The 26,528-nt window shown below is 36.6% G+C and overlaps 1 protein-coding gene across 1 annotated transcript in view; it reads left to right on the top strand.

Moving 5' to 3' along the window:
* Positions 1–26,302, top strand: part of LOC103778042 (nucleosome-remodeling factor subunit BPTF-like) — a gene marked incomplete at its 3' end in the record, with an annotated part of 37,027 nt that extends 10,725 nt beyond the window's left edge. Inside the window, exons 2-23 of the mRNA XM_008945611.1 lie at positions 1,652–2,474; positions 6,295–6,518; positions 7,251–7,451; positions 7,960–8,148; positions 10,717–10,890; positions 11,019–11,191; positions 12,430–12,785; positions 13,078–13,209; positions 13,759–13,888; positions 14,650–14,785; positions 15,382–15,603; positions 15,907–18,331; positions 18,549–18,673; positions 18,908–19,036; positions 19,331–19,481; positions 20,260–20,383; positions 21,683–21,935; positions 22,366–22,527; positions 23,497–23,645; positions 23,966–24,089; positions 24,596–24,819; positions 26,080–26,302. Of these exons, the coding sequence (XP_008943859.1) occupies positions 1,652–2,474; positions 6,295–6,518; positions 7,251–7,451; positions 7,960–8,148; positions 10,717–10,890; positions 11,019–11,191; positions 12,430–12,785; positions 13,078–13,209; positions 13,759–13,888; positions 14,650–14,785; positions 15,382–15,603; positions 15,907–18,331; positions 18,549–18,673; positions 18,908–19,036; positions 19,331–19,481; positions 20,260–20,383; positions 21,683–21,935; positions 22,366–22,527; positions 23,497–23,645; positions 23,966–24,089; positions 24,596–24,819; positions 26,080–26,302 (6,849 nt within the window). The remainder of the gene's footprint in view (positions 1–1,651; positions 2,475–6,294; positions 6,519–7,250; positions 7,452–7,959; positions 8,149–10,716; positions 10,891–11,018; positions 11,192–12,429; positions 12,786–13,077; positions 13,210–13,758; positions 13,889–14,649; positions 14,786–15,381; positions 15,604–15,906; positions 18,332–18,548; positions 18,674–18,907; positions 19,037–19,330; positions 19,482–20,259; positions 20,384–21,682; positions 21,936–22,365; positions 22,528–23,496; positions 23,646–23,965; positions 24,090–24,595; positions 24,820–26,079) is intronic.
* Between the last annotated feature and the right edge of the window lie 226 nt (positions 26,303–26,528).

Below are 26,528 nucleotides of genomic sequence, written 5' to 3'. Positions count from 1 at the left end.
CAGGATCTGTCTTTGGGTATCTGGTTGCCTTAGCAAGGGTTTTTTTTTCCTCTCCCTCCTCTCCACTCCCCATGAGATTTATTTCGTGTATTTATGGGAGCATTGGAAGGAGTAGGGTGGATTGAACAAATGCCACTGAGTACCATTTCCTCTTAACAGTAATATCCAAGATGACTAGAACTTCCTTTATCTCTTCATTTTCTTGAACTACTTTTGGCAGGGCCTGTTATGCACAGAATTTGATAAAAAATTTATTAACATGAAGTTTAAAATTCCAGAATACTGGTTGTCACTCATCAGCCTCAGATCACACAATGCGTAATATATGCCACTTTTTATTAAAGTCTGCATATAAAATTGCTGTTCTGAACAGCTTCAGGTTTCCTTTGGATTTTCTCTGTGATTAAAATACATCCTGCCAACTCCTTTGCTGTGTAGAATTGAGAGTTATGAAATTCAGTTGTTGACCAGAACCTTAGTGTGCTTTACCAGAGGACCTAAAACCAGTTTTCATCTCAGTTCTTAGTTTTAAACTAATATGATGGTTTTATGATTAGTTATGAGATTGTCTAAGCTTGATTAAGCCTTTTTTTAAAAAAAAAAAAAAAAAGGTAGGTTTAATGTTTAAAGGATAGCTGCAAAATAGTTGCATGTAGCTGGATACCTTTTTGTTATTTTGTTAGAAGATTGAAATGTTTCTGGCTAGTAGTGCCATTTACAGAAATTTTCCACTTTTGTTTTTCCTTCTGCTTGGCATCAAGGATAGTGGAATTAAAGGGAGGAAAGAGTACTATCTCATCTGAATTAGCATCTGGGGCCTAACTAATTATGCTCAGTGTCTTTTCATTTAGGTAGTGAAACAGGTTTTCATATTAGCTTTTTGGTTAGGCTTTGTCCTTCCATAGTTCTACCTTCTCCTGATTCTGTGGATATCTCTCCTTTCTTATCTGAGGAGGTGAGGGAGTGTGTTTTAGCAATTCTTTTTATTTAAAAAAAAAAAAAAATAATAATTCCCAGAACATTTTCATAAAGCATCACATTTGACTTTTGTTTCTGGCTTGTAGGTATCCAGGATAAATATTTTAGTTAGAAAACAGTGGAGAAAAGTGATTTAGGTTTTCTTTGTATTTTAATTTGGTTGAAATTGGTGTTCTAAGGCATCTGCTTGAAATGATCCTTTGTACTATTACTGGATCAGAGAATAGCTTGCATTACTTTAATGCAGAATATCTGTTGCTTGGAGCTTGATGCTTCAAGTTTATCATTCCTTCTTGGAATTTTAACTCTAAACTAGTCACACTGAATAAAAATGAGAAGTTCTAAATATTTTGGTTGAGGGAAATGTCTTTGTTGTTAACTAATTTAAACAATTACATTTTAGATATAATTTTAAAGATTCAGTAGATGTAGATTATGTGGGAAATGCAACTACTCAAAGTCTGTAAAGCAAAACTTCCGATATCTTGGGCATTTTATTTTTACACTGTTAATTAAAGTGTAAGATTATTGGCTAAATTATCACATTTATGTAACTCCCAAGGTGTGACTCTTAATTTGCAGTATCTTAGAAAGTCTGACACAGTTTTTAATGACATATTTAAACATGCTGACTTGCGAGTGGCAAAATTCTTACTGCTCTTTTTTATTCCAGGTAGGAGAAGACCAAGAGTGCATCGTCCTCGTTCTCCAATATTGGAAGAAAAAGATATTCCACCCTTGGAGTTTCCTAAATCCTCAGAGGACTTAATGGTGCCTAGTGAGCATATAATGAATGTTATTGCCATCTATGAGGTACTAAGGAACTTTGGCACTGTTTTACGCCTCTCTCCTTTTCGTTTTGAGGACTTCTGTGCTGCTCTGGTAAGTCAAGAGCAGTGCACACTTATGGCAGAGATGCATATAGTGCTTTTAAAAGCAGTTTTACGCGAAGAAGACACTTCAAATACTACCTTTGGACCTGCTGACCTCAAAGATAGCGTTAATTCCACTTTGTATTTCATAGATGGAATGACGTGGCCAGAGGTTCTGCGGGTATATTGTGAGAGTGACAAGGAATACCATCATGTTCTTCCTTACCAAGAGACAGAGGACTATCCTTATGGACCAGTAGAGAATAAAATCAAAGTTCTGCAGTTCTTAGTGGATCAGTTTCTTACAACAAACATTGCACGTGAAGAGTTAATGTCAGAAGGTGTTATTCAGTATGATGATCATTGTAGGGTTTGTCACAAACTTGGGGATTTGCTTTGCTGTGAAACTTGCTCGGCCGTGTACCATTTGGAGTGTGTGAAACCCCCTCTGGAAGAGGTACCAGAAGACGAGTGGCAGTGCGAGGTCTGCGTGGCACATAAGGTGCCTGGAGTGACTGACTGTGTTGCTGAAATCCAAAAAAATAAACCATACATTCGACACGAGCCTATTGGATACGACAGGCACCGACGGAAATACTGGTTCCTGAACAGGAGGATCATTGTGTAAGTGAACGAACCATTTGCTCTTTTCTGAATGGTAATACATTAATATCCTGCAACTTGCTGTTGCCATCTTCAAGTTGTTCTTTGTTTAGATAAGACCATTGCTTGCTGTTTTGTAAGTAGATTTTTAAAGACCATATAATTCATCCATCAGTTTTCTCTGAAATCAGTATTCTCATAATCTGTATATAAAAGGCATGGGGGGGAGCCAGGGCCTCCAGCCTAATATGTGTGCCTAAAACACTAGAATGTGAGGAAAAGAAAGGGAATTTTTATGAGAACTCTCTAGTTTCTTATAAAAGTTAGTTTAGCTCTCTTTGTGATCACATGGTGTATCACATATGGTTGATATACCATCACCTGCTATTTAGTATCTGGCTGTTAGATCCTGGTACTGGTCTGATGGTTTGCCTTTGAAGTTAAGACTTTCAGAGTCATTCAAAGGTCTTCACTATATGTATTAACTAGAAATGCAGCTGTTTTATGGGAGCACTTCTGTAGGTGTAAGTAAAGTCAAACCAGCAAGAAATGCCTGTCTTCAAGTGATCAGCTTTGTGTGTTTAACAATATCCTTTTACTGGTTGATCTTGAGATACATTATTATCCTAAAACATTAACAATAATCAAACCCTTGTTACTGAGGGCATTGTGCCCTGTATTTTACCTGAAGAGTTGAATGTGAAATTGTAAAAATAATTCTAAACTTTTCACAGGAAAATAGCTAAAGACTTTTTTCTTATAAAAGACTGTTCTTATGTAATTGTTCTCATAATGGAGGAAAAATAGTTTGAGTCCTTTAAAATCTGGTGCTCTTGCTCTAGTGTATTGTTAGCTGATGCTTTAAGAATTATCATATTATCACTGTTTTTTTTTTCCTGTGTTCTTCCTTCACACTTGTAAAGTCCATGTTGGACTATTTTTAGTTTCTCTGGATTATGAATGCCACAATAGTGTCAAGTATTCTTTTGAAAGGTACAGGAAATCTTTCATACTTGTTTTTTTTATACTCTGTTCATAGTCAGTCACATGCTCTACAGTATGCTGTGTATCATTTGGGTGGTTAAGAAGGATGTGAGGGTTAGCCTGAAGCTCTTGATACTCTCATTCTTCTATTGCCTCATACATAACTGTCTACCTTCTGTTGCCAGAAAATGAGTTGGAAGTTTGATTTTTCACAAAAAGTCTTGTTGTGAGAAACATGCAACTGATTGATACTCTTTTTGCACTAGTTACCTGTGCTTAATTAACTTACAGATAGTCTGCTCTGGCCATGGATTTTGTATCTTTCCTTTCAAACCCTTGAGGAAAAGGTGGTTCTGGAGATGGGTTTGTCTCACTGCTTTCCTGTACTGGCAGAACAATTTTTTTTTCTGCTTGTCATTAGAGTTTTTAACATTAAAAATTGCAGAGGGTCACTCACTCAGCAGGTGATTTTAAGATGAATGGACAGGCTTTTTTCTCTACCCAAATGTAGACAGATTGGTCATTATTTTTCACTAAACTTGATCTATGAAACAATAGGTTTTTTCCTGAATGAAGTGAAATATTTGTTGTGCAGAAGGTTTTGTTACAGGCAATACTTCAACATATTTTAAGCTAAACTCATACAGGTTCTTTGTGATCCCTTGAAATCTACACATGAGAAGGATCTTCCTGTATCACATTTTAACTGCACTAGAAAAGACATCTTCAAAGGTTAAATGTATTGGGCTTTTTTTAATGATTTTGCATTCCTGTTAGTTGGCTGGACAGATTATTTGTTTCAGAAATCGTACATCAAGTTTTATGTATATCAATTTTGTATCATAATTGAAATTATTTAAAGAGAAAATGCATCAGTATTCTGTTTCAACTCAAAATAGATGAGAACTGTGAACAATACAGCAAAGGAGAATTTTTATTGGATTTTCCATTTTACTGATTTTTTTTTTTTGTTAGTGAATAAAATTTTTCAAAACAAATAGAACAGTATGTTTACAAAGACAAGAAGAAATGCAGTTCATGCATTAATGGTTTCCTGAATTTATTCCATATTCTCATGTGGATCATCTAGGTTGAAAGATTCTTTTCCTGCTGTCATTGGACATCATGTGTTCCACTAGTTGTACCTGTGCGTGCTTCCAAAACAAGTTCTTTATGAAGTATGTGGTTTGGATTACAGATTTTTTCAAATCCTCCTGATGGAATGGAAGAAGAAGCAGATAGACAGTTGTTCTGGTAGATCTACAGCTGCAGTACTCTTTAACAGTGTTAAGGAAATACAACTTCAATAATTTGCATGGATATTAAACTCTGTGCTTTCAGGTTTATTGTCCCTTAGGTTCAGTAAGTGTGCTCATCTATTGCAAAACCATTTCTTATATGTGCTGGACAGGATCAAACCACACCTGATGTCTTGGCTGACTGAACGACAGCTTTTAAAGGATAACTGCCAAATGCTAAAACCTGAGATACATGAAATTATATTATCATATCAGCTTTATTAAAATGAACAGAGTGTATTCAACCAATGCCATGTGATCAAATGAACCAGAGGAAACTAATAGGTCAAAAAATAATCTGCACAAACACCAATTTGAAATCTTGCCCAGGGGGATTAGAGAACTGAAATCCTCAATTCTTGTGATTTTTTTGTTGTTTTTCAAAGGGGTTTCATATCAAGAGAAATTCTATGCTCAAAACCCTATTTATATAGAGTAGAAGGGAAATAAAACACTTCTGGATAACCTTATTGTCCATTTCTAGGATGTTGTCTGAGCAGTTCTTAAATGTGTAGGAGTGGAACCACACATGGAAAGGTTAATTAGTTCCATAGGGTCAAATGATTGTCAATATTGAGCTGTTACTTTTTGACCTGTTGTATGTGGGCAGTCTTCCTGAAATGAGCTGTTTGCTACAAAAACTTGTCAAACTTACCCTTGCTAATCTGTTAAAACTAATAAACTCAGTTACTGGTAGCCTAGAGGAGTAACTGGGTAAAGTAGAATTAGTTGCTTTTCATGACCTTTATGAGAGAAATGATGGTATTTCTTTGCAATACATTAAGTTTTCTCATCAAAACCAAAAGTCAGTGTTTTGTAGTAATGGTTGTGAGAAAAAAGTAGTTGAATTTTGAGTCATGTTGTCATTGTTAACTTCATAAGCACCATATTTTAGTAGCATTCTGACTGAGAGCAAATATTACAGTTGTTTGATAAACAGAGTGTGGAAAATAGTAGACAGATGACAATCAAGTTGCTTTATGGTCATGCACAACCCTTGATCTTTTCAAAGGGTTGTATTATCATTCTTTTGTCCCTTACTAGCACTCTCAGAGATTAATACCATTAAGATATAAAATAATAACAAAAATAAACTAAAATAAAAAATTTTACCCATGTCACGTTCTAGACTTCGAATTTCCCAACTTTGCTGTTTCCTGAGTACACAGTCAGAAACTCAACCCTTGAAGGATTCTGGAGCTGTACCCTCTTTCATTGTAAATTGAGACTTGGTGGTAGATTACTGGTTACAGTAATGGTAAATGTAATGAGAAGAAATGTTGTTGCTAGATTGGACAAACCAGTTTTAAGGAGACTCTTCAAAAGCTTTCCTGAGGAATTGTCATGAAAACTTCTGAGGGGATTGAAAAAAGGGAGAGAAGTGAGAAAGGAGTATTTGGGTACTAAATTAGCTGTATATGAATGTCCTCATGTGTGATTTGTTTATTCATCTTCATGTGTTGGCATTTAATAGTTCTCTGCAAAAAAGCAGGCTGATACTAATTTTTGTCTATTACTTAAATATTTAAAAAGTAATGGTTTTTTAAATGCTCCAACAGAGAGGAAGATTCAGAAAGTGAGAAAGATAAGAAGATCTGGTACTATAGCACAAAGATACAGCTGGCAGAGTTAATTGAATGCCTAGACAAAGATTACTGGGAAGCTGACCTATGCAAAACTCTGGAAGAAATGCGTGAAGAAATTCATCGGCACATGGATGTGACAGAGGACCTGACCAATAAAGCAAGGGGCAACAACAAGTCTTTCCTTTCTGCAGCAAATGGTAAGGATGCTTGGTTTAATAGGACTTGCCCTTTGAATCAAACACTAATTTCTACTTACTGTATTATAAGGAGTTTATAGAAGTTGATGGAGAAGCATCATGCAGGTACCAGCATGGCTATATAAATGCTGACTTCTTGTAGGACTGCATGTTGTGTGTTCCAGGATGTCCTCAGTGCTCCAGGTTCTTGATATGCTTAAAGTGTGGCAGGTTGTGATCATTGTAGGTGTTTGGTGGAGCTGTGCTAAGTCTGAAGTGTTTCTTGGTGTACGGTCTTCTACCTCTGTCTATCTATATGTCTACAGCTCTTCATAAATGTTTAACAGTCCAGCTGGAGTTGGATATTAGAGCTCCAGGATTTGCCTCAGTATTATGGAAAGTGTGCAAGAATGAGTACCTCCTGCAGTTCCTCACCAACTTAATTAATCTGCCTTGCAGCAATAAATAACAATATAAATCTGAACGTTTGAACTTTGGTTATGGGGAAGATGTGAAGATTAGATATTCAGGTTTAAAAATAGATTTAAGTCATCACTATATAAATGCATAACTGAGAAATCAATAATTAAACCTTTGAAATTGTTTCTTCTAAGTGGGGAAAGGTAATGAGAAATTGGATGTTACCTTTTGTCTCATTGAAAAGAAGTAGTATTTATGTCATGTTATTTCTGCTTAGTGGCTCTGTAAGTGGTGGTCTGTTGTTTATTGATGACAACATACTTTCTATTGTAGATGAAATTCTGGATATTATCAGAGCAAGAAAAGGAGAAATAGTGGAAGATAAAAACACAGCAGATGATGAAGCAGAAAAAGCCAAAAGTGATGTTGATAATGACCAGACAGATGCTGAGAGGGACAAGGAAGAATCTGGAGACCAAGATAAAACTGAGGAAACACCTGCTGAGCAAGATGTGGAAAACGTGAAAATAGAAGGTAAAGAAACTGACTGTAAAGTGAATCTTTTCTTGAGATCTTAACATTTAAATGTTAATATAATTTTTTCTTTTATGATTCTTTAAGTTGTTTGGTTTTTTTAAGTAACAGGTGATATTTGTCAGTTCCTTTGTGGCCATGTTTTATAATTGTTTTTCTTCCTAAGTAATTTCACCGATTTTCCTACTTTTCAAGTTAAATACAGGTAGCTTGTAGATACCTTGGCTTGAGATCTTGAGGTGTACGTGGTTCTTGTTGGTTGTGATCAATGTTTTTAGGAAGCAATATTACAAAATCTTTAACTCACCAGAATTAAATAGTTTATTCTTTGATGCCCAGACAATGCTCAATACAAAAAAAAAAAGGAAGAGGAAGAAGTTCAATATTTTTCAGCATGATCAAGCAGACAAACAAAGCTGCTGAAGTTGGTTTCTATGGATGATGCCAAATGACATCCTAAGACATCATAAAGAATATCCCTAAAGTTTTGTTGTGCATTTTACTATAGAGGCAACAGTCGTTGGGGATAAAAGTAACTCTGTGACAGCAAGCACTGATGACAGCAACACAAATCCTTCTGCAGGAGAGACTAGTTGCTCTGAAGGGAAGAATGCAATGGGGTGTCAGTCAGAAACCCTTGATAGCAACAACGTGGCAGAGAAGAAGGTGGCATCAGAGCTCCCTCAGGAACTCTCAGGTACAGAAGGCACTGTTACAAATGCCTCTGTAATTTGGGGAATCTGTTCAGTTTTTCTATCTGGTTTGTCCACTAAACCATTCACAGCGTTTATCACTCATGCTGTTTGCTTGCAGTGCCATCCTTTACTGCTACGTTGTCATTAACATTTCAAAGTTAATTTTCTTGCAACTAGTGCTTGAAATTTGTGGCCCTCTGTGGCATTAGCATTTGTTTCCATGCCTTCCAAAGATGACTATGGCTAAGCTTTTTGTGTTCTGTTTTCTGTATATTTTGTTTTTCCATAGTGATCCATAATGATTCTTAGCATCCTATCAAAGTTTATTTCAAATTCTAATTTGCTGCTGGCTTGTTAATTATTTTAACCTCTCATTTACTGTTTAAAGTACTAACAAAAAAAAGTATTTTCATTCACCTGAGTAAATCATTGCACTGAAATGTCAAGATTAAAATTGTCATTTTAAACAGATTTCAGAATTATAAGCACAGAGGCTCTTGTTGTATTTTAACATGTTTTGTTCTACCGTGTCAGTGATTCAAAAGTAGTAATATTTAACTATTAAAAATAAACCTCCTAACTTCAGATTTAGGAATAAATCAGACTTGATCAGGTGTAACATAAATTAACAGTGTACTATTTTAGAAATATGTAATATTAAATTTAGAATTATATTATGTGCTTTACTACATACCAAATGTAATTCTAAATATCTGATTACTGCTAAAATGATGAGTTTTATTTAGTGTTTTCAAAAATCTAAGTGTGATGTAGCTGTACTTGGTGTGTTATGTTTTAAAAAGTGGTAGTAAATGTTTTCTCTCCAACAGAAATAGTTCTCTATTCAGTCACAGATTGCAGTCCTTGAACTTGCAAATGTGAATGCATCCAAACCTTGTAATAAAGTTAAAATTAAGATTAATCCGTGACGTGGAATCCTCATAATACACTTCTCTAATACATGAGATGTCCTAGTGCATGGGGCAGAAAGCATATACTTTAGATATTTGACCAAATATTTTTTGTCTGTTCTCATATTTTTTTTAAACATAATATTTTAGAGTTCTAACCTGCATAGGAGTTTAATGGAAAACAATATATGTCCTATAACTTTGTTCCAGACACATTTCTAGGTTTATATACTACATTAAAGATTCATGTATATATTTTTCATTAGTTCTTTATTATACTTCCACAAGTACTTTTCTCCTTCCAAAGGTTCTAGTTTATTTTTAAATTAGTGGGGCTTTTTTATAGGGAAGTGTGTGTGTGTGTAGAGGTTTTTTCCTCAAGTCTAATTTACTGTATTCATAGTGATACTGTGTTCCTACTATGAAACACGTTTGAGACACTCATTTCAGAGGAACAGAGAGATACAGAATAGGTATCACTGAGGCAGCTACCCTTGAAGACGGGGAAAATAAGAGTAAAATGCAAAGCTAGGTGAGAATGTGTCTGTCACCATCCTCAGCAGGCACTGCAAATAGTTCAGTTTTTTCTCTTAGTGAAAAAGGAACTGATGGTGATCATCCACTTGGCAAAGCCAGCAATCAAACTGCATTCAGGTTAAGGACCTAAAAATCCCAGAATCATCTAATCTAACCTAATCATCTTTCTGCTAGCAGTGAATATTTCACAAAAAGGATGTTTTCTTCCATCACCTTTCTTAATAACAACAGAATCCCTGATGTTTTGGAAGAATTCCAGAAACAGAAAAATTCTGTGTTTTTTAAAACAGCTAAGCTGTGTCTCCTTTGCACAGAATCAAGATGATGTTTTGAAGATGGTGGCTTGGGAAGCTGGAGTTATTTATTTCTAGGTAGCTGCACTTCACTGGAGCTGGAGTCAAGCTCATACTCATGTAGTAAGCCTTAGCAACAAGTGAGAGGGCAATAATGTCCCCAGCTGTCATGACAGTAACAAGGACAACTGAGGACCAAGAACTCACTTGTTTCACTGAACTTGAAGCAACATCTAGATCCATCAGATAGTGAGAAAGAGACTGTAAACTTAGAGGCGTGAGTTTAGATGTAGAGTGATGCAACTGAACTGAAATCTGTAATTCCTCAAAATTCATGTGCTAAATAGGAGACAAATACAGGGTAGCAAATTGAAGGGGGATTGAAAGGTGTGTTCTTTGAGGAACAGGTAAGGCTTTGAAAAATCAAAAGAGAAAGTCATACAAGTTGCAGAGAGACCAAATTTGATGAAATCTGCATTCTAAAACCAAAATAAAGTCTCAGGAGAGGGTTCTCTGTGTGCATCTATAGGAGAAAAAAAATGGTCTTGTATTTTAAAATGTTTGTATTTCATGCAAGTGTGAAACATCTATAGGAGAAAAAAAATGGTCTTGCATGAAATACAAACGTTTTAAAATACAAGTGTGAATTCCACTGTTTCAGATATGTAAAAGTTGAAACTGCTTCAAATGGACCAAAACAATACTTTCGTGGATGATACTTTTCAAGATGTTAATCTGACTTTATTAATGAAAAATTTAAAACTGAAAGAAAAAAATTGCATTGATCCAGTTTAAAAGAAAAACTAAAAATGGAGTTGTTCTTTTGTAGAAGAAACTGGTCAGATGATCCCTAGCAGCAGCAGCAGTGCATGTGCTGCACCTCTACAGTCAGACGTTGAAAACAGCAACGGCAGCGAGCTGGGCTCTGGGCAGAATGACTTCATTAAGACTCCTGATGATGCTGAAAATGCAGAGAGGGGATCTCAGACTTCAGAGGACATAGGTAATAACACTAATAACAGTGTCTTTAACTTGAATTTTATGCATATTTGATTCTTTTGCTTTGTACCTCCTAGACATCAATATAAAAGTGTTTTGAGTTTGTTTTAAAAGCCTTTTCTTCTTGGGCAGGAGAGAAGTCTAATGGTGAAAGAAGCGACTCTCCAGGTGCAGGGAGGGGCCCAGGTTCCACACGAATGCTCACAAGGCTACGAAATCCAGACAGCAAGCTGAGCCAGATGAAAAGCCAGCAAGTTGCTGCTGCAGCTCACGAAGCAAATAAGTTATATAAAGAAGGCAGAGAGGTTTGTGCACAACTTGGAAAACTCAAAGAAGTACGAAAACTGTTTTAGAAAACTGATAATATTTTTGTGTTTTAAATAAAAAACATTCTTTCAGAGGTACTTAAGAATAAAAGTGGTTATAATAAAATAGCAAATAGTGAAGGTGTAATATCACAGAAAGCTTTTTTTTCCTCCTCCTTTGTTCTCTTGGTTGGTGTGTACAGAGTGATGTGACAGTGACCCAGTGCATCTCCTTTCCTTTACTGTCCTTGTCATAAAATGCTACAGTGCCAGTAATATGTTATATGTGTTTTCTCCCATGTCTGTCTTTAAATCTCTCAGAACTGGTGTGTCAAAGCTACAACTTTACAGTAGTTTCTGTTTGTCGGTTTTTTGAAGAGCTGTGGAATAGCCACATTTCATGACAAATCTGTACTAGCAGAGTATGGTCATTTAAAGACAGTCATTGCAAAACTGCAGCACTGCTTCATGCAGACAGAAGTCAAATCTCTCAAATATCTGCTAGCTGGTAGATTTTTTTTTTTTTTTTTTTTTTGTATGGCTGTAGGCTGTCATTTTTTGGTGTCTTGTTTTCTTTTTATGTTGGGTTTTTTGGTTTCATTTGTTTTTTTAAGTAGTCTAATTTCTCCAGGAAAGAAGTGCTTGAGTGTTAAGAATTCGTTGCAGTTAGGTGTATGTGTATTGTTCAGTATATTAATTTTAGTTTTGTTAACCAGTTTTCCTTGTAAGTTAACGTATTTACCCACAAACCTCTCAAACTTGGAACACAGTTATAAGTAATAAGACCAATGATGTTATCCATGCCACGTTTTCAAAGTCAAGGATACATGTTTGCTTAGCTACATGTATGCATTCTGTGGTGTACCAAGGAGGGGTTTCACAGAGAGCCTACTTAAGTTTAATGAAGCTGTTTGCCCAGAGCTGTCTCCCTCAATATGTATAATTCAGAGCAGGAGAATGGGTTCCTGTTTGTCTTCCTGGGGAGCCTGGATAGTGGATTTTCTCATGTTGAAGTTGATCTTTAGGAATATCCTAAAGATATTACAATATCTTTACAATCAATGAAGTGCATATATTCGGTATATTGGATACATATTTTTTTTTTTGCTTCTGCAAACTGCTTCAGCAGGTTTTTAAAATTATTTGATATATAGCCAGTTGAAGCCTAAATCATTAGTGAGTAAACAGAAATACTTGAAACTTAGGTGAATCCTTAAAACGATTCTTTCTTTCCCAAGGTTCTGGTGGTCAACTCTCAAGGTGAAGTCTCCCGAATGAACACAAAGAGGGAGGTTGTGATGAAAGGAAATCTCAACAATTACTTCAAGTTAGGGCAAGAGGGGAAGTACCGTGTTTATCATAATCAGTATGCCACTAATTCATTCGCGTTGAACAAGCACCAGCACAGGGAGGACCATGACAAGAGGCGACACCTCTCACATAAATTCTGCCTGACTCCTGCTGGCGAGTTCAAATGGAACGGGTCTGTACATGGGTCCAAAGTTCTCACCATATCCACTTTGAGGCTAACTATTATTCAGCTAGAAAACAATATCCCGGCATCATTCCTTCACCCTAACTGGGCTTCCCACAGGTAAATTGATAAATGAAACTATATATTCTTTTGTTATACTTGTGGTTTTGATAAAAGTATTAATAAGCGATGGTCTTCGTTTTTTTAAATCAGTGATTTTGAGGCACTGTGCTTCAGTGTATTAAAATATAAGATAATATGCATGTGTTTTGTGATAGATGGCTAAAAGGATTGCACACTTGAGGAAAATATTAAAATAGAGATGGTTTTATCCTACCATTAAATCCTGTTAACGTAGCCTGCTATATTAGTGCATGTATATGTTTCAGGTTTTCCTCTTTTTCCAATGTAGGTCTAACTGGATTAAGGCTGTTCAGATGTGCAGCAAACCTCGAGAATTTGCACTAGCACTGGCTATATTGGAATGTGCAATTAAACCAGTTGTCATGCTGCCAATCTGGCGGGAATCCTTGGGGCACACTAGGTAATAAACATAAAAATATTTCTGAATATGAGTTAACTTTGTTTCACAATTACTAGTTCCTCTAAGCCTATATGAATTATGTTTAAATTTAGTCAGTCATCCAGCACTTGGAGTGTTTTCTCTTAGCCAGAAACACTGAAAATAGATTTTAAGATTTTTATAGTGTCATTGCTCCTGCAAAGCAAGTTTTCCTTTAGCTGAGCTACAGTCCAAAGATGACAAAACTCTGGGAGACCAGAAGAGCAAATTTCTACACACTAAGTTCAGTGGAGTCTGTCTTTTGTCTCTCATTGTGTCATAGAAGCAGAAATGAGATGTCTGATGTTAGACACAGTTGCAGGTGGCTGTAGGTTGCAGGTGGAATGTGCTTTACTGGAATAGCCAAAAAAATAGTGCTCCCATTGCAAGTAATATATATAACTTGATACTGGGCATTCTTCTTAACTTCAGATATTTTAAGTTCTTTACAGAGGTTGTAGGTGCTGTTCTTTGTCTTACATTTGCTTATAAGATCCTGTACTTAAATGCACTTAAATCTGTGTGGTTTAGATTACGCAGAATGACAGCATTAGAAAGAGAAGAAAAGGAAAAAGTGAAAAAAAAAGAGAGGAAACAAGAAGAAGAAGAAACAATGCAGCAAGCTACATGGGTGAAATACACATTTCCTGTCAAACATCAGGTAAGCTTCTATTTTTTGTGAAGATCAAACAAAATACAGAAATTGTTTTCTTAGTCATCTGTTTTAATTTTAAACTTAGTTTATATGTCATTGTGTTACTCTCTGCCATTGGCATAGGAACCATGCACACGTATTGAAGCACGTAATCTTGATCTGAACTAAATTTGACATGTATTATGCTCTTAGTGACCCTGCCTGTGTTGACAGATGTTTGTCTGCAAAAGGCAGCTTTTCCTAATGGAAGGGTTCTAGGTGGTTACTGGAATCTTGTCTGTATGTCTGTCCTTGTCCAGTGCTCTGTTTCCATTCCCACACCCCTTAAAAAAAAAAATAATTCAAGCCTAGCTACCTTTACTTTGGAGAATTATATAATATGATGGGAACTACTGTAGAAACCTCTCTATATTCTTCTATATTAAACACTACATACTTCTCTTGGAGTGGTTATGTGCTCTAAATTCATTTATTGTAACAAACACACAGGTTTGTCCAATCTTTCAGCTTTTAGGTAAATAGATTCTCACTGTTACATGAAATAAATAGAGTTTTTAGATGTTACTGTGATAGAATCAATTAATTTGTCCGCAGATACATCTTTAAGTTAGCACTTTATTTCACAAATATACTTCAATTTACTTGAAAAAGTCTGTAAATTTAAAGTTTTGATATTTTTTTACCATCTTAACTTTTTCAACAAATGTATACATTAATAATGCAGCAAATAGCACATTAAAACTACCGTGTTAAAAAACATTTAACAGGTTTGGAAACAAAAAGGAGAGGAATATAGAGTAACGGGATATGGTGGCTGGAGCTGGATTAGTAAAACACATGTCCACAGGTTTATGCCCAAACTACCTGGAAATACTAATGCAAATTACAGAAAGTTGCTACCAAGTAAGTGTCTTTACACTACCATAGCTTATATTTTTTAAAAAAAGTTATTAACGTATTGTTTTTTGTTGCTTTTTCAGTTAGTTAATTACATGTTACATTTTTTATGCAGACTTTGTTACAGAGAATGTCCCAGATAAGCTTTTGTGGATATCTGCTAATCTTTGTCAGTACAACCAGTTTAGTTGTCACAGACATTTTATGGTTATAATAGATAAAAATGAAGTTATTTTTTGCTTGTGATTATCTGCATCTAAAATATTGGTGTTTATGTATACACTTTCTCCCTCCCTGTTAACAGAATACTATTAATCCATTTTATATGGGAGCAATAGTTTTATAAGGGGAAAGAAATGTATTTATCTAGAAAGTTCAAAACTCTCCTCCTTACTTATTTGTTCCAAGGATTTATATTATCTCTATTTTTTTAATTCAGTATTGCACTAGGCTTAATCTATGATGTTAGCATTGTATAATTCACTCTGTTTCTGAATTTCAGTAATGATGTGTGAATGATTTGAGAGGTGAACTAACAATGTTAAAATGTAGCAGACTATAAAAAATACTCTAATTGAAACATTTCATTAATTTGTTAATAGCAAAGAGTGAGGATGAAAAATGCAGCTTGGATAAAAGAAAAGGTCCATCTAAGGTAAAAACAGAGAAAGATAAAGCAAAGGATTCTCATGACCTACAAACAAAAGACAAAGCAGATGTTCCAGAACCCTTGGAGAAAGTACAAGTGAAAGAAGAGAAGTCAAGTGAAGAAAAAGTTGAAGTTGATACAATTTCTGAAAGCTTGGATCCTGCAAAAGACAAAGGTGATATACTTCATTTATTGTAAAACTAGCTCTTCATTACAACATTGCATGTGTAAAAGCAATGAGACCTCAGAAATAACTTACTGAAAAACTGTGTAACAGATTTTGTCAAGACATTGAAAGTGTTTCAGTTAAATAATTGCATATTATCCCATGTAGTAGTGTCTGATGGATGTTTCCTTTTTCTTGAAGACTAATAATATACTAAAAGATCCATTTATTTCTTAGTACTTAATGTTAAAAAATAGTTTAGTATTCATTGTTAGGGGATCTTACTGATTCTGAGTTATTTCTTCTTCACAGCAGAAAAAGAAACTGATGGTGAAAATGATAAAGTCATCAAGGAAGAACCTATGGATGTAGATGATGTGAAAATTGAATCCCCCATAAAAGAAGAGGATAGTCATTGTAAGCTGGATATAATCAATGTCAGTGAGGGATTTCATTTAAGGACTTGTTACAAAAGGAAAGTAAAATCATCAAAATTAGATGGACTGCTTGAGAGGCGAATAAGACAATTTACACTGGAAGAAAAGCAACGTCTAGAAAGGATGAAACTGGAGGCTAGTGCAAAAACTGGAGGCATTCGAACTGTGAGCCCCCAGAAAAGCACAGATGAGCTACAAATGAGAAAAGTGAAAGAAGGAAGCCAGTTTAACGAGTCTTCCCAAGATCAAACGTATATTTCAGATAAGACCCAAACCGAAGATGCAGAACAGGACTGCTTGCCTATCAGCAGCACCTCCTGTACCAAAGCTGGTGGGCTAGATGAACCATCTTTGCATTTGACAAACAGGCTGTCAAAAGGTGAAGGCCAGCTGCTTGATGGAGACTCACCTCAATCCTCTGAAGGTGAAAACTCCATTCAGAATGATAGTAAAGAAAACAACCCTGAACCTATGGCTGCTGATAAGTGTCAAGGACAAGAGGCCCTTGAGGAGTCTGAGGGTTCCTTTGTGGATGGCTTGAAACAAAAAAATGCAGAAGGTAGTATCAAATGGGATGTTTCAGAAAAAAGTGAAAAACCTTTGAAACAAAAACTACTACCTGTTACCAGAGTATCTCAGTGTGAATATGAAAACTTGAAGGCAGAGGTAACCGAAAGCAGTGGTAGGAAAGGTGCTCTGGCCACTCCTGAGCAAATTGACTTGACAGAGAATTCTGAACAGCAGAGCGAAGATCCAGAAAACGATTGTATGATAGAAAGCCATACTGAACCAACATCCTCTCAAGAAAGTGAAATGGAGGAAGAAATTGCTCCAGGAAAGGCTGAAAGTAAATCTGGGAAGAAGATTCTATTTCACCAAAAATTGGTTAATAAAGATCTAGAACCGTTTAAAACAGAGCTGGTTTCTGAAAGAAACCTTGAAAGTCAAACTCTGGAACACATGGATGGGGCAGATGTTGATGAGGATTTACTGAGCTCTAAACTAACTGAGGCTAATGGTCAAAAGAAAGATCAGGAACTGGAAGTGGAGGCAAGTACTATAAATAAGCATCTTGATCAGACAAATCAAAATAGTGTTACTGACAAAAAGAATAATAAAGATGAAGAAACTGAGACACAAAAAGAAAAATCAGCTTTTCAAATGAATGGAAAAGACAATGACATTAAAGTAATAACAAAGGAGGACTGCTTAGTTAAAGACACCTGTGAAACTAAGGCAGGGGGTGATATTGAACCAAAAGTCAATAATATTAATAAATCTGTTCCAGAACATGAAATAAAACCGTTTACTTTTAAGGAATCTTCAGTGAAACCATTCATGAATGGTGACATCATGGTAGAGGACACAAAGGAGAAAAATAATGTGGACCCTAAGTTACATGTGCAGAATTCACCCGAGTTAGAATCTGGAGAGGGTCTTCAGCCACCAGATGAGGTTCCCAAGTATGTGCAGAAAACTGAGGAAAAACAGCTTTATCCTGAGAGATCTGCCTTTGTTGGCACTGCTGCCACGCCAACACATGCTGCCTGTAAAGAAAATAACCTGAATAGTGAAATGGAATCTATGGAAACTGAAGCAATTGAGGATAAGAAAGTTGCTGTGTCGCCTGTAACCTCATGTGAGGAATCTAGCTTGAGTAGTGACTTTGCTGATCAGAATGGTGTACAGACATATAAAACAGGAAATGTTAATGGAGAAAGTAAAATTAAAACTGTTATTACTGAAGTGACTACCACTACATCAACTGTGTCTACAGAATCCAAAACTGTTTTTAAAGTTGCAGAGACTGTAGCTTCTAACGACGAGAAAACAACGGTAGTGTCATCTACAGAAAATTGTGCCATATCCACTGTAACAACCACCACTACTGTAACTAAGCTCAGCACTCCAGCTACAGACAGCAACGTTGATGTCATTTCTGTACAGGAGCATAGTAAAACAGTGGTTACAACAACAGTAACTGATTCACTCACCACCCCAGAAGGCACACTGGTGACTTCCATGACTGTCAGCAAGGAATATTCTACAAAAGACAAAGTGAAGTTAATGAAATTTGCAAGACCCAAGAAAACTCGTTCTGGAACTGCCTTACCATCTTACAGGAAATTTGTCACCAAAAGCAGTAAAAAAAGCATATTTGTTTTACCCAATGATGACTTAAAGAAGCTGGCCAGAAAAGGAGGGATCCGAGAAGTTCCCTATTTCAATTACAACGCAAAGCCTGCCCTGGATATCTGGCCCTATCCATCCCCAAGGCCAACTTTTGGGATCACTTGGAGGTACATACTTTACATTTTTGAGGAAATGTTAAGGTTGTCATAAAATTAATTGGATTTTAAAATACAAAAATTTGCCCAAACATGAAGATTTTGCTATTTATTACTCAATTTTCTGTACTGTGCAATAAGGGAGAATGGAAAACCTTCGTCCCATTGGCTTGGCTAGGTATTTTAGGTATGCTTTGATTTTAAAATGTAATTAATTCTCTGTTGTTAGGTACCGCCTTCAAACAGTGAAATCATTGGCTGGCGTGAGCCTTATGTTGCGGTTACTGTGGGCATGTCTCAAATGGGATGATATGGCAGCAAAAGCCCCTCCTGGGGGAGGAACTACACGTACAGGTATTATTTCTTTAAATTTCTGATTTTCCCCATGCAAAAATTCTTGCTGTTCATTTGGAGTATCACACTCATTCCGAGCCTTTCTGTAAAGGCTTGATGTTAGCTATGGCATTTGAAGTTTTTAGAGCAGTTTGTGCTAGTTGCTTTTTCTTTACCTTTGATATATTGGGTTGATTGGAGATTTAGCTTTTATTTGTTTTCTGTTATTAATGTATTGGGACTAATTTGTTGTAGAAACGTCTGAAACTGAAATTACAACAACAGAAATAATCAAGCGGAGAGATGTTGGTCCCTATGGAATCCGGTCAGAGTACTGTATAAGAAAAATTATTTGTCCCATTGGTGTACCAGAGGCTCCCAAAGGTATGTTGGTTTATACTTTTTTTTTTTTCCCTCTTGCCATAAGCTCCTACAGAAGTTAAGGTAACTAACTCTCTGTTAATTTAGACCCTTAAGGGAGCAAATATCGTTTGACATGAACTATTCATTCACCTATTTGAAACAAATGATACATTTTAACAAAGTGACATCATCTGTCTGTAGCTGGAGGACCTTCCTGTTTATAGAGTGAGACTGAAAGAGACACTAAATCTTGGTTTACACTTAATTTTGTGTTATGATCAAGCTTAACATCTGTGTCTTGACTGTTCTCTAAAGAAACTCCAACACCCCAGAGGAAGGGACTGCGATCCAGTGCACTAAGGCCAAAAAGGCCAGAAACACCCAAGCAAACAGGCCCTGTTGTAATTGAAAGCTGGGTAGCAGAAGAAGAATTGGAACTATGGGAGATCAGGGCATTTGCTGAAAGGTAAATGAACTCACATGAGCTTTTAAAGAAAGCAGTTGTAATCTGTATGTGTACCTTAAATGAAAGTTCCCACTAGAAAACACAAACTTGATATCTGCAATCAGTAAAAGTGGTCCTGTGTTGCATTAGTACTGTGTCTTGATAATGATAGTCAAGGTTAAAGTTGTGAGGCTAAACCATTTGCTCGTATCAGAAGTAATTTATGTAGATCTTACAGATTTATTAGGACTAATATATTATTTTTCCCATGTTTATGATCTAAGCACTGTTTTATGCTAAAAGGCTATTGCTGTAATGCATGGAAAGGCTTTAGGCTACTTTTGGTGTGACTTAAAATACTTGTATGGTACAAAGAAAATGTATGCATCCAAATAAAGTAAAGGGAGATTCAGTCTGAGACTATTCAAGTTGTAAAGTGAATATTTTCAACGTTGCATGCTTAGAGTTGGAACAACATTTTTGAGTCTCTTGGAAATAATTGTTTTGAATTAATGGTATTACAGATTGTTTGCAATCTTGGATGTAATTATAAATTCTAGTTTTGATAGTTTTCTGTAAGGTGTTGCAGTAGTTCAGCAGCGGAATATTTCAGGGATGCTGTGTGCAACTTCAGAAGTTTCTTCCAAAATACTTTTTAAGCTATGGCAAATTTGTTGGTGCTCTTCAGCCTTGACATTTGTTCTTATAAGAGGAATTAAGCTGGATAAAATGAAATAGTGTTTGATGGCCAGATTTTGTGTGGTGATTTGTGTAACTTACTTTCGGTTGTCTTTGGCAGGGTGGAGAAGGAAAAGGCACAGGCAGTTGAACAACAGGCTAAGGTTAGTGAACAGAAGAAGGCAGAGGAGTTCAAGGCCCAATTGGAGGCTCAACTAAAACACCAACGATTGGCTGCCCAGCAGGTGGGGGAGCTACTGGGAGTCCCACCTGTCAGCACAAAGTTTATCCCTAGCTTACACCATTTTTCAAGTCGTTTCCATTTCCTGTGCAAACTAGGCCATCAGACAATGCTGCTCCCACTGTGTGGGTTTGTTATTCTGAAACAAAGTTAAGGCAGAGATTTGTTTTGGATTGGGGCAAGGGGTGGGGAGTGATGTTTCTCAGCCTTTCTTTAAAATGGAAACAGTTTCCAGGTAAGATGTTCCATGGCATAATGGGAAACTTCCTTTTTATATAGCTGACAGGGGAATACAGCTGCATTTGTTCTTCATGCTTCAATCAAACTGATTCTTTTGATTTTATCCTATGTTAAGCTAATTGAAGCCTGTTGATAATTTTATCTGAGTGTATATAGATATGTACATATAGATTTATGTATGTTTATATAACTGTATGCAACTAAAAATTAGGAAACACAATGCCATGTTGTATTTCACATACATTAGTACAAATGGTGCTTTTTTTCCATTTTACTCCTTTTTCATTTCATCTTCCCTGAAGGAAACACATGACTAGTGAATGAGTGTTTCTGATTCATGGGTATTACCACAGTATAATAATAACCAAACACTGAAATTTAATAGTTCCAGTAGCACAGAGAAGGATGTTAGGTTAGTTGGAATTTTAAGAGCTTACAGATACTGCCCCTTCACAAAGTGGCTCTCTAAAGTCAGTGTACCTTCTTGGCAGTTACAGCACAGAAGGTAAGGGATTTTAAACCTCATTCTTTAAGCAAGCTGCAAACCAGTTTATACAGTTAAAAGAATTTTTTTAATTACATTCTTAATGGTGAAATAGAAAGAGTATTTTTTTTTTTCCTGTAACTGGCAGGATCTCAGTGCAGGGGGCTTTAAAGTTAGGAATGCTAGTAGTGAACTGCTTTCATGATGAGGTACTGCTGACAGATGGAGGCTGTATGCACATTGTCAAAGCCAAATATTGATGGATATTTTTCAGGTTTTTAACCTTTCAGATTTATCTGAGACTAAGGGGTTTTTTTAAGTAAAATATGCAGTGAAAATAACGTACAGTGAGGATTTGAAAGATGCTATGAAAGAAAATTCCTGATTGTGTACAGTCTGTAGGGCAAGTCTTGTGCTATAGGGTACTAAAGCAGCTTATTGTTCAATTCTTTACAACTTAAACTAAAATCCTCGCAGAGTCCTTTATTTGTGAACACTAGGAAGAGAAAACATTTCTTTTACAAAACCTGAAAATGCTAATTATGCCATCATGCAATTTTTTTTTTCTAAACTCTGTAGAAACGTCTGGAACAGCAGAAGCAGATACCTGCAGCAGGTGTGGCCCCTGCAGTCACCACAGCCAGCACCACTGCAACTACTGTCTCAACACCACAGAAAGTTGTGGTAGGCCCTTTAGCGGGCCCAGTCCCCACTGGAACCAAAGTAGTACTTACTACAAAAGTGGGTTCTCCAGCTACTGTAACATTCCAACAGAACAAGAATTTCCATCAGACTTTTGCTACTTGGGTTAAACAAGGCCAGTCTTCAACAGGTACGTAGCCATTTGTCATGGGAAGAACATCTGCTGGAGTTCATCCTATGTAGGGCACCTATGTCTTCTCCAAAATATATAGCATTATTACTTCTCTTGTTATCTTTGCTCTTAACTCTTGCTAAGTCACCACGACATTGTGGAGATAATACCTGTCTGATTTTCCTCTGTTCAGACCTCCTCAGTAGTCTTATTTTTGACCTGTCCCACTTATTACTGACAGTTGTTGTACCTGGTAATCATTGATAATGAAAGCATTCTCTGCTGTAACATACTGTTTCCAAAAAAGAATCTTTACCAAAGAAAGTATGACGTGTTCAAAACTGGTCGTAAAAATAATCCTGTAGTTTGCTGTTTCATACTTGAAAATAGTCATTTCATTGACTTAATTATTCTGCTCTAAAACTGACTGTTCTGTGTACCTCAATAGCCACTAGCACAGCTGCCACTTCAGCCACAACCATTGCCAGCACAGGGCAGACCTTCCAGATCTCAGGCAGCCCAGTAACGATGGCAGGGAAAGTGATAACTAAGCTGCCACTCCCTGCAAACAGCAAGATTGTTGCCGTCAATGTGCCATCAACTCAAGGAGGTAGGGGAAAGGGAACTCATGAAAATGTATTCCAGCTTGCTGTTTAATTCTCCATTGACACTATTTTCCCAGTGAAGTAAACTGTGACTTGAAGGGGGAAAAATTTATTTTTTTTATATATATATTTAAGTTTCTACAGCTTGTTCCCCCTGTATTGCATATTTGTGTCTGTAGGGGAAAAATGCAAGTTTTTGCCTGTAAATTATTCTGAATTTCATAGTGCAAAATTAGAAGCTTTATTTTTAACAATGTGGAATGAAGCATGCTTTTTTCCATTATCTAAATTCTAAATCAACAAAACTACTTTCTTCACAAAAAAAAAGCTGCTCCTAGTTATTAATGCCTACATCTGCTCTTCACTGATGAGCAAGAATTCGGCTCCAAACTAAGATTAGCATTTTTTTCCTCTTGCCTTAAAAGAGGACTTAATATTTTGAGGTTTGTGAATGTATGTTGAACAGAAAAGCTCAATTCTCTGTCTCCATTATAATTAGCATGTGAGGAAATCATGAAGGCTACTAGTTTTGTATGAAAATTTCTTAGATGACAGGATAAACAATACCCATTTTCTTCAGCACCACCAGCTTATAGGTGAAAGATGTTGAAAGTGGTCTCCTAAATTTAATCAGATTGTAGCTTTTAATGGTTGTATAATACTAATTTGTGGCACCGTGTCAATGCAAGAACTTACTTGCAATTACCATCAAACTGATCTTTGTGAAGATTCACTCCTTCCTTAATCTTTTCTAAAATACCTGTTTCTTAACTTAAAATGTTGTTGGACTATCAACAAAGTATAATGCTGTTTCTTTTTACAATATGACAGAGGTTCTCCCAAGAAATGTTGAAAGACTCGAAAGATGTACTAGAAACGTGGAGACTGATTTCTAAGTGCCACCCTGGAGTTGGATTTACTTCTTTTGCTTGCAATTATGTTACTAATGAATTCTCATTTTTTTCTTTAATTAGGTGTTGTTCAAGTTCAGCAAAAGGTATTGGGTATCATTCCATCAACAACAGGTGCAAGTCAAACATTTACTTCATTCCAGCCAAGGACAGCAACTGTAACCATTAGGCCAAATACCACAGGGACGTTAGGAACAACAAGCACTTCACAAGTAAGATGTTGTTCTGACTATTTAATGCAAAAAAAAAAAAAGGGGGTGTATATTTTAAGTTATTGGCAGATGTTAAAAGTTTTGTCTAGTCACTTTGTAATGTTTTTGGCTCATCTCAGCAATAGTGTTTATGGATCCTTTATTCCAAGGAAGTAACACAGTTCTCTCCAATTGGAAAAATTAGTAGTTTAGAGCTTGGTAAGCCTTAGTGGTGCAGGTGTAGATTAAAAGATGCTGGATCTGCTCACACCATGTCACTTCTTGCTATGTTAAAAAACCAAACCCAACCAACAACGTGCTGTCCATGTTGGTATATGCAGGTAGTGCAGGGGACTCCTCTCCGCCCCGGTATGACAGTGATACGGACACCGCTCCAGCAGTCAGCCCTGGGGAAGACCATCATTCGAACACCTGTAGTGGTGCAACAAGGTATTCTTCCAGCCAGTAGGTTGACTTTAATATTAAAATCACCAGTGTGAAATCCATGGTTTGTTTCTTCATAAATACTCCCCACACCATACATCCCAATACAGAACACCTCATTTCGATGTTTGACTTCAGTAAGTGCCTTTTCTGGCCTTTTGAATGTGTCACTCTCAGGCTTTGTCAGAGTTGGTCTTCATTGACACTTCTTTCTAAGTCCATTCATTTGAAAACAAACAAGTTCAGCATAACTGTGCATTGAAAAGCCCTTTTTTCTTTAAAGGCAACCTAAGTGTGTGAAGTACTCTGTAAGTACGTGAATTTAATAAAAATAGAAAATATTTTGCTGACATTTTTCGGTCAACCACACAGACAAATGGTTTGTAAAGAAAATCTATGTGCAAACTGCCACATTGGCCTCACTTGCCTGATACCTGCTCTTGCAAGCTGTTGTGACTCCAAGGTTTGCTGTGCTAATGATTAAAACGTTGGAAACGTGTCTCTTACAACAAATTATTCTCTTCCAGGTCAGACACAGCAAGTTGTGACTCAAATAATCAGAGGCCAGCCTGTCTCAACAGCAGTTTCTAGTACCAGCACAGTTTCTTCCAGTGCTGGACAGAAGACTGTCACAAGTCCTGGAACACCACCTCAGCAAGTACCCCCACAAACGCCGTCGCAGCCCACTCGCCCTCAGCAGGGCCAGGTGAAGCTCACGATGGCCCAACTCACCCAGCTAACACAAGGACAGGTAAAACATTTTACAGCCTATGGGCTTGGAAATGGGCTAATGCTTATGACACGTCTTATCAAGCCTTTGGATTTCAGCAGTGTAGTGTATCTGCTCATGAAGTTATGTTTTGGCCTTCGTTTAGGATGACCAATAGCATAATTACAAACTGAAAGGAGCTTAAATGTGTAAGGTTTTTAATATCACGTTCTGTTGTATTCCCCAGTAATGGAGCTAGCATCAGTAAGGCTTAGCAGTAGGGAAGAGTCTTTGCATTAATAGCAGTAAGGGACATAATTATTTTGTATGACCTGTTTTGTAGCCCTTCAGGAAGTAATGTTCATTCCTTGTCTTTTAATTTTGTGTGAAGATGTAGTTTTCATTCATGTTATCCAGAGTCTGAGGAAAAATTAAAATATCTGAAACTGGAGGAGGAAAAAGTTCTTAACAGCTTCTGTTCAGATCATGAAGGTCTGTTGGCAAAATACAAGTTTAGAGTCAAGCACAGGGCAAAAATAGACTTCTGTGAGTTCCTACAATACCTGTTCTTCAAATTATGGATAGCATATGTCAGTGACTGCAGTGTACAGGCTGCTTGTTGCCAGGCAAGATTTTTTGGTGGAATAAAAAATGTAGAACAAGCCTCAGATTTCATTTCCACACCAGAAGACTCAGCAGAATTTTTGTAGGGTCCTTCTCCTGTTCTCTGGGTTCACAAAATGTGGAGTTACTTATCTAGCTGTTGGGACAATATCCTTCCTCCTCCGTCACCAGGTTGAGTGACGTCATGAACTGCCTAAGTCTCAGTTTAAGCAACAGAAATTCACAGTGCATTACAGACTGAACAGCCAGTCATCAAAGCTCACAGTTGGGTAGGATCTGATATGTGGTTAGGAAATGTTTTTTCTGAAGAGAAGTTTTACATGAACCGTTGGTATTCTTGAGAAAGTAATAGTACATCTAAAATTATCCCTGCTCTATATTGCTTGTAAGTTCTAGGAGCAAAGACATTCTACTTTAGCTGCTTTCTGGCTTGGGTTCTTGTCAATATTTGGAGGAAAATGTGTAACTAACTACAATCCAGCAATCTGTTGATGATAGAATTGTTGAAAGAACATTGTAGTGTTTTGTGATCTCAGATGCTAGACTTGGAACTTAGGAGTATGGTATGTGGTAAAAGTATTGAATTTGGAAATCCAAACCCCTGATTCTTCTGATTTTCAGCAAAGTTTATGTAAGAATTGTATCACTAATGCATCAATACTAACTTTTTTTTTTTAGGGTGGCAGTCAAGGATTAACTGTGGTAATTCAGGGACAAGGTCAGACTACTGGTCAGTTACAATTAATCCCTCAGGGTGTGACTGTAATACCTGGTCCAGGACAACAGCTTATGCAAGCAGCTATGCCAAATGGTACAATTCAGAGATTTCTTTTCACCCCACTGCCAGCAGCTGCTACTACAGCTAGCACAACTACAACAACAGTTTCTACTTCAACCTCAGGTAAGCATTGTTCTGTTCAGCAGAAAAAAACTTTTCATTTCAGTTGCACGGGGATTTTTATGCAGTGGAGATGGTCTGTTATTAGAGTAAATTTGTTGGAGGTTTATTATCAACCTAGAAATCTCTTGAATTTCTGCGTGGAGCTTGATGGTAGTTCTAAGAGGTTCGAATGAGTAAGGCTCCTGGATGTGAGACGAATGGCACGTTTGTTCTTCTCCTTCCCAGC

The sequence above is a fragment of the Merops nubicus genome, unplaced genomic scaffold, assembly GCF_000691845.1.
Source record: "Merops nubicus isolate BGI_N331 unplaced genomic scaffold, ASM69184v1 scaffold14998, whole genome shotgun sequence".
Taxonomy (NCBI): Eukaryota; Metazoa; Chordata; class Aves; order Coraciiformes; family Meropidae; genus Merops; species Merops nubicus.
The sequence above is the reverse complement of the archived record's forward strand: the minus strand, read 5'-3'. Positions and strand labels throughout refer to the sequence as shown.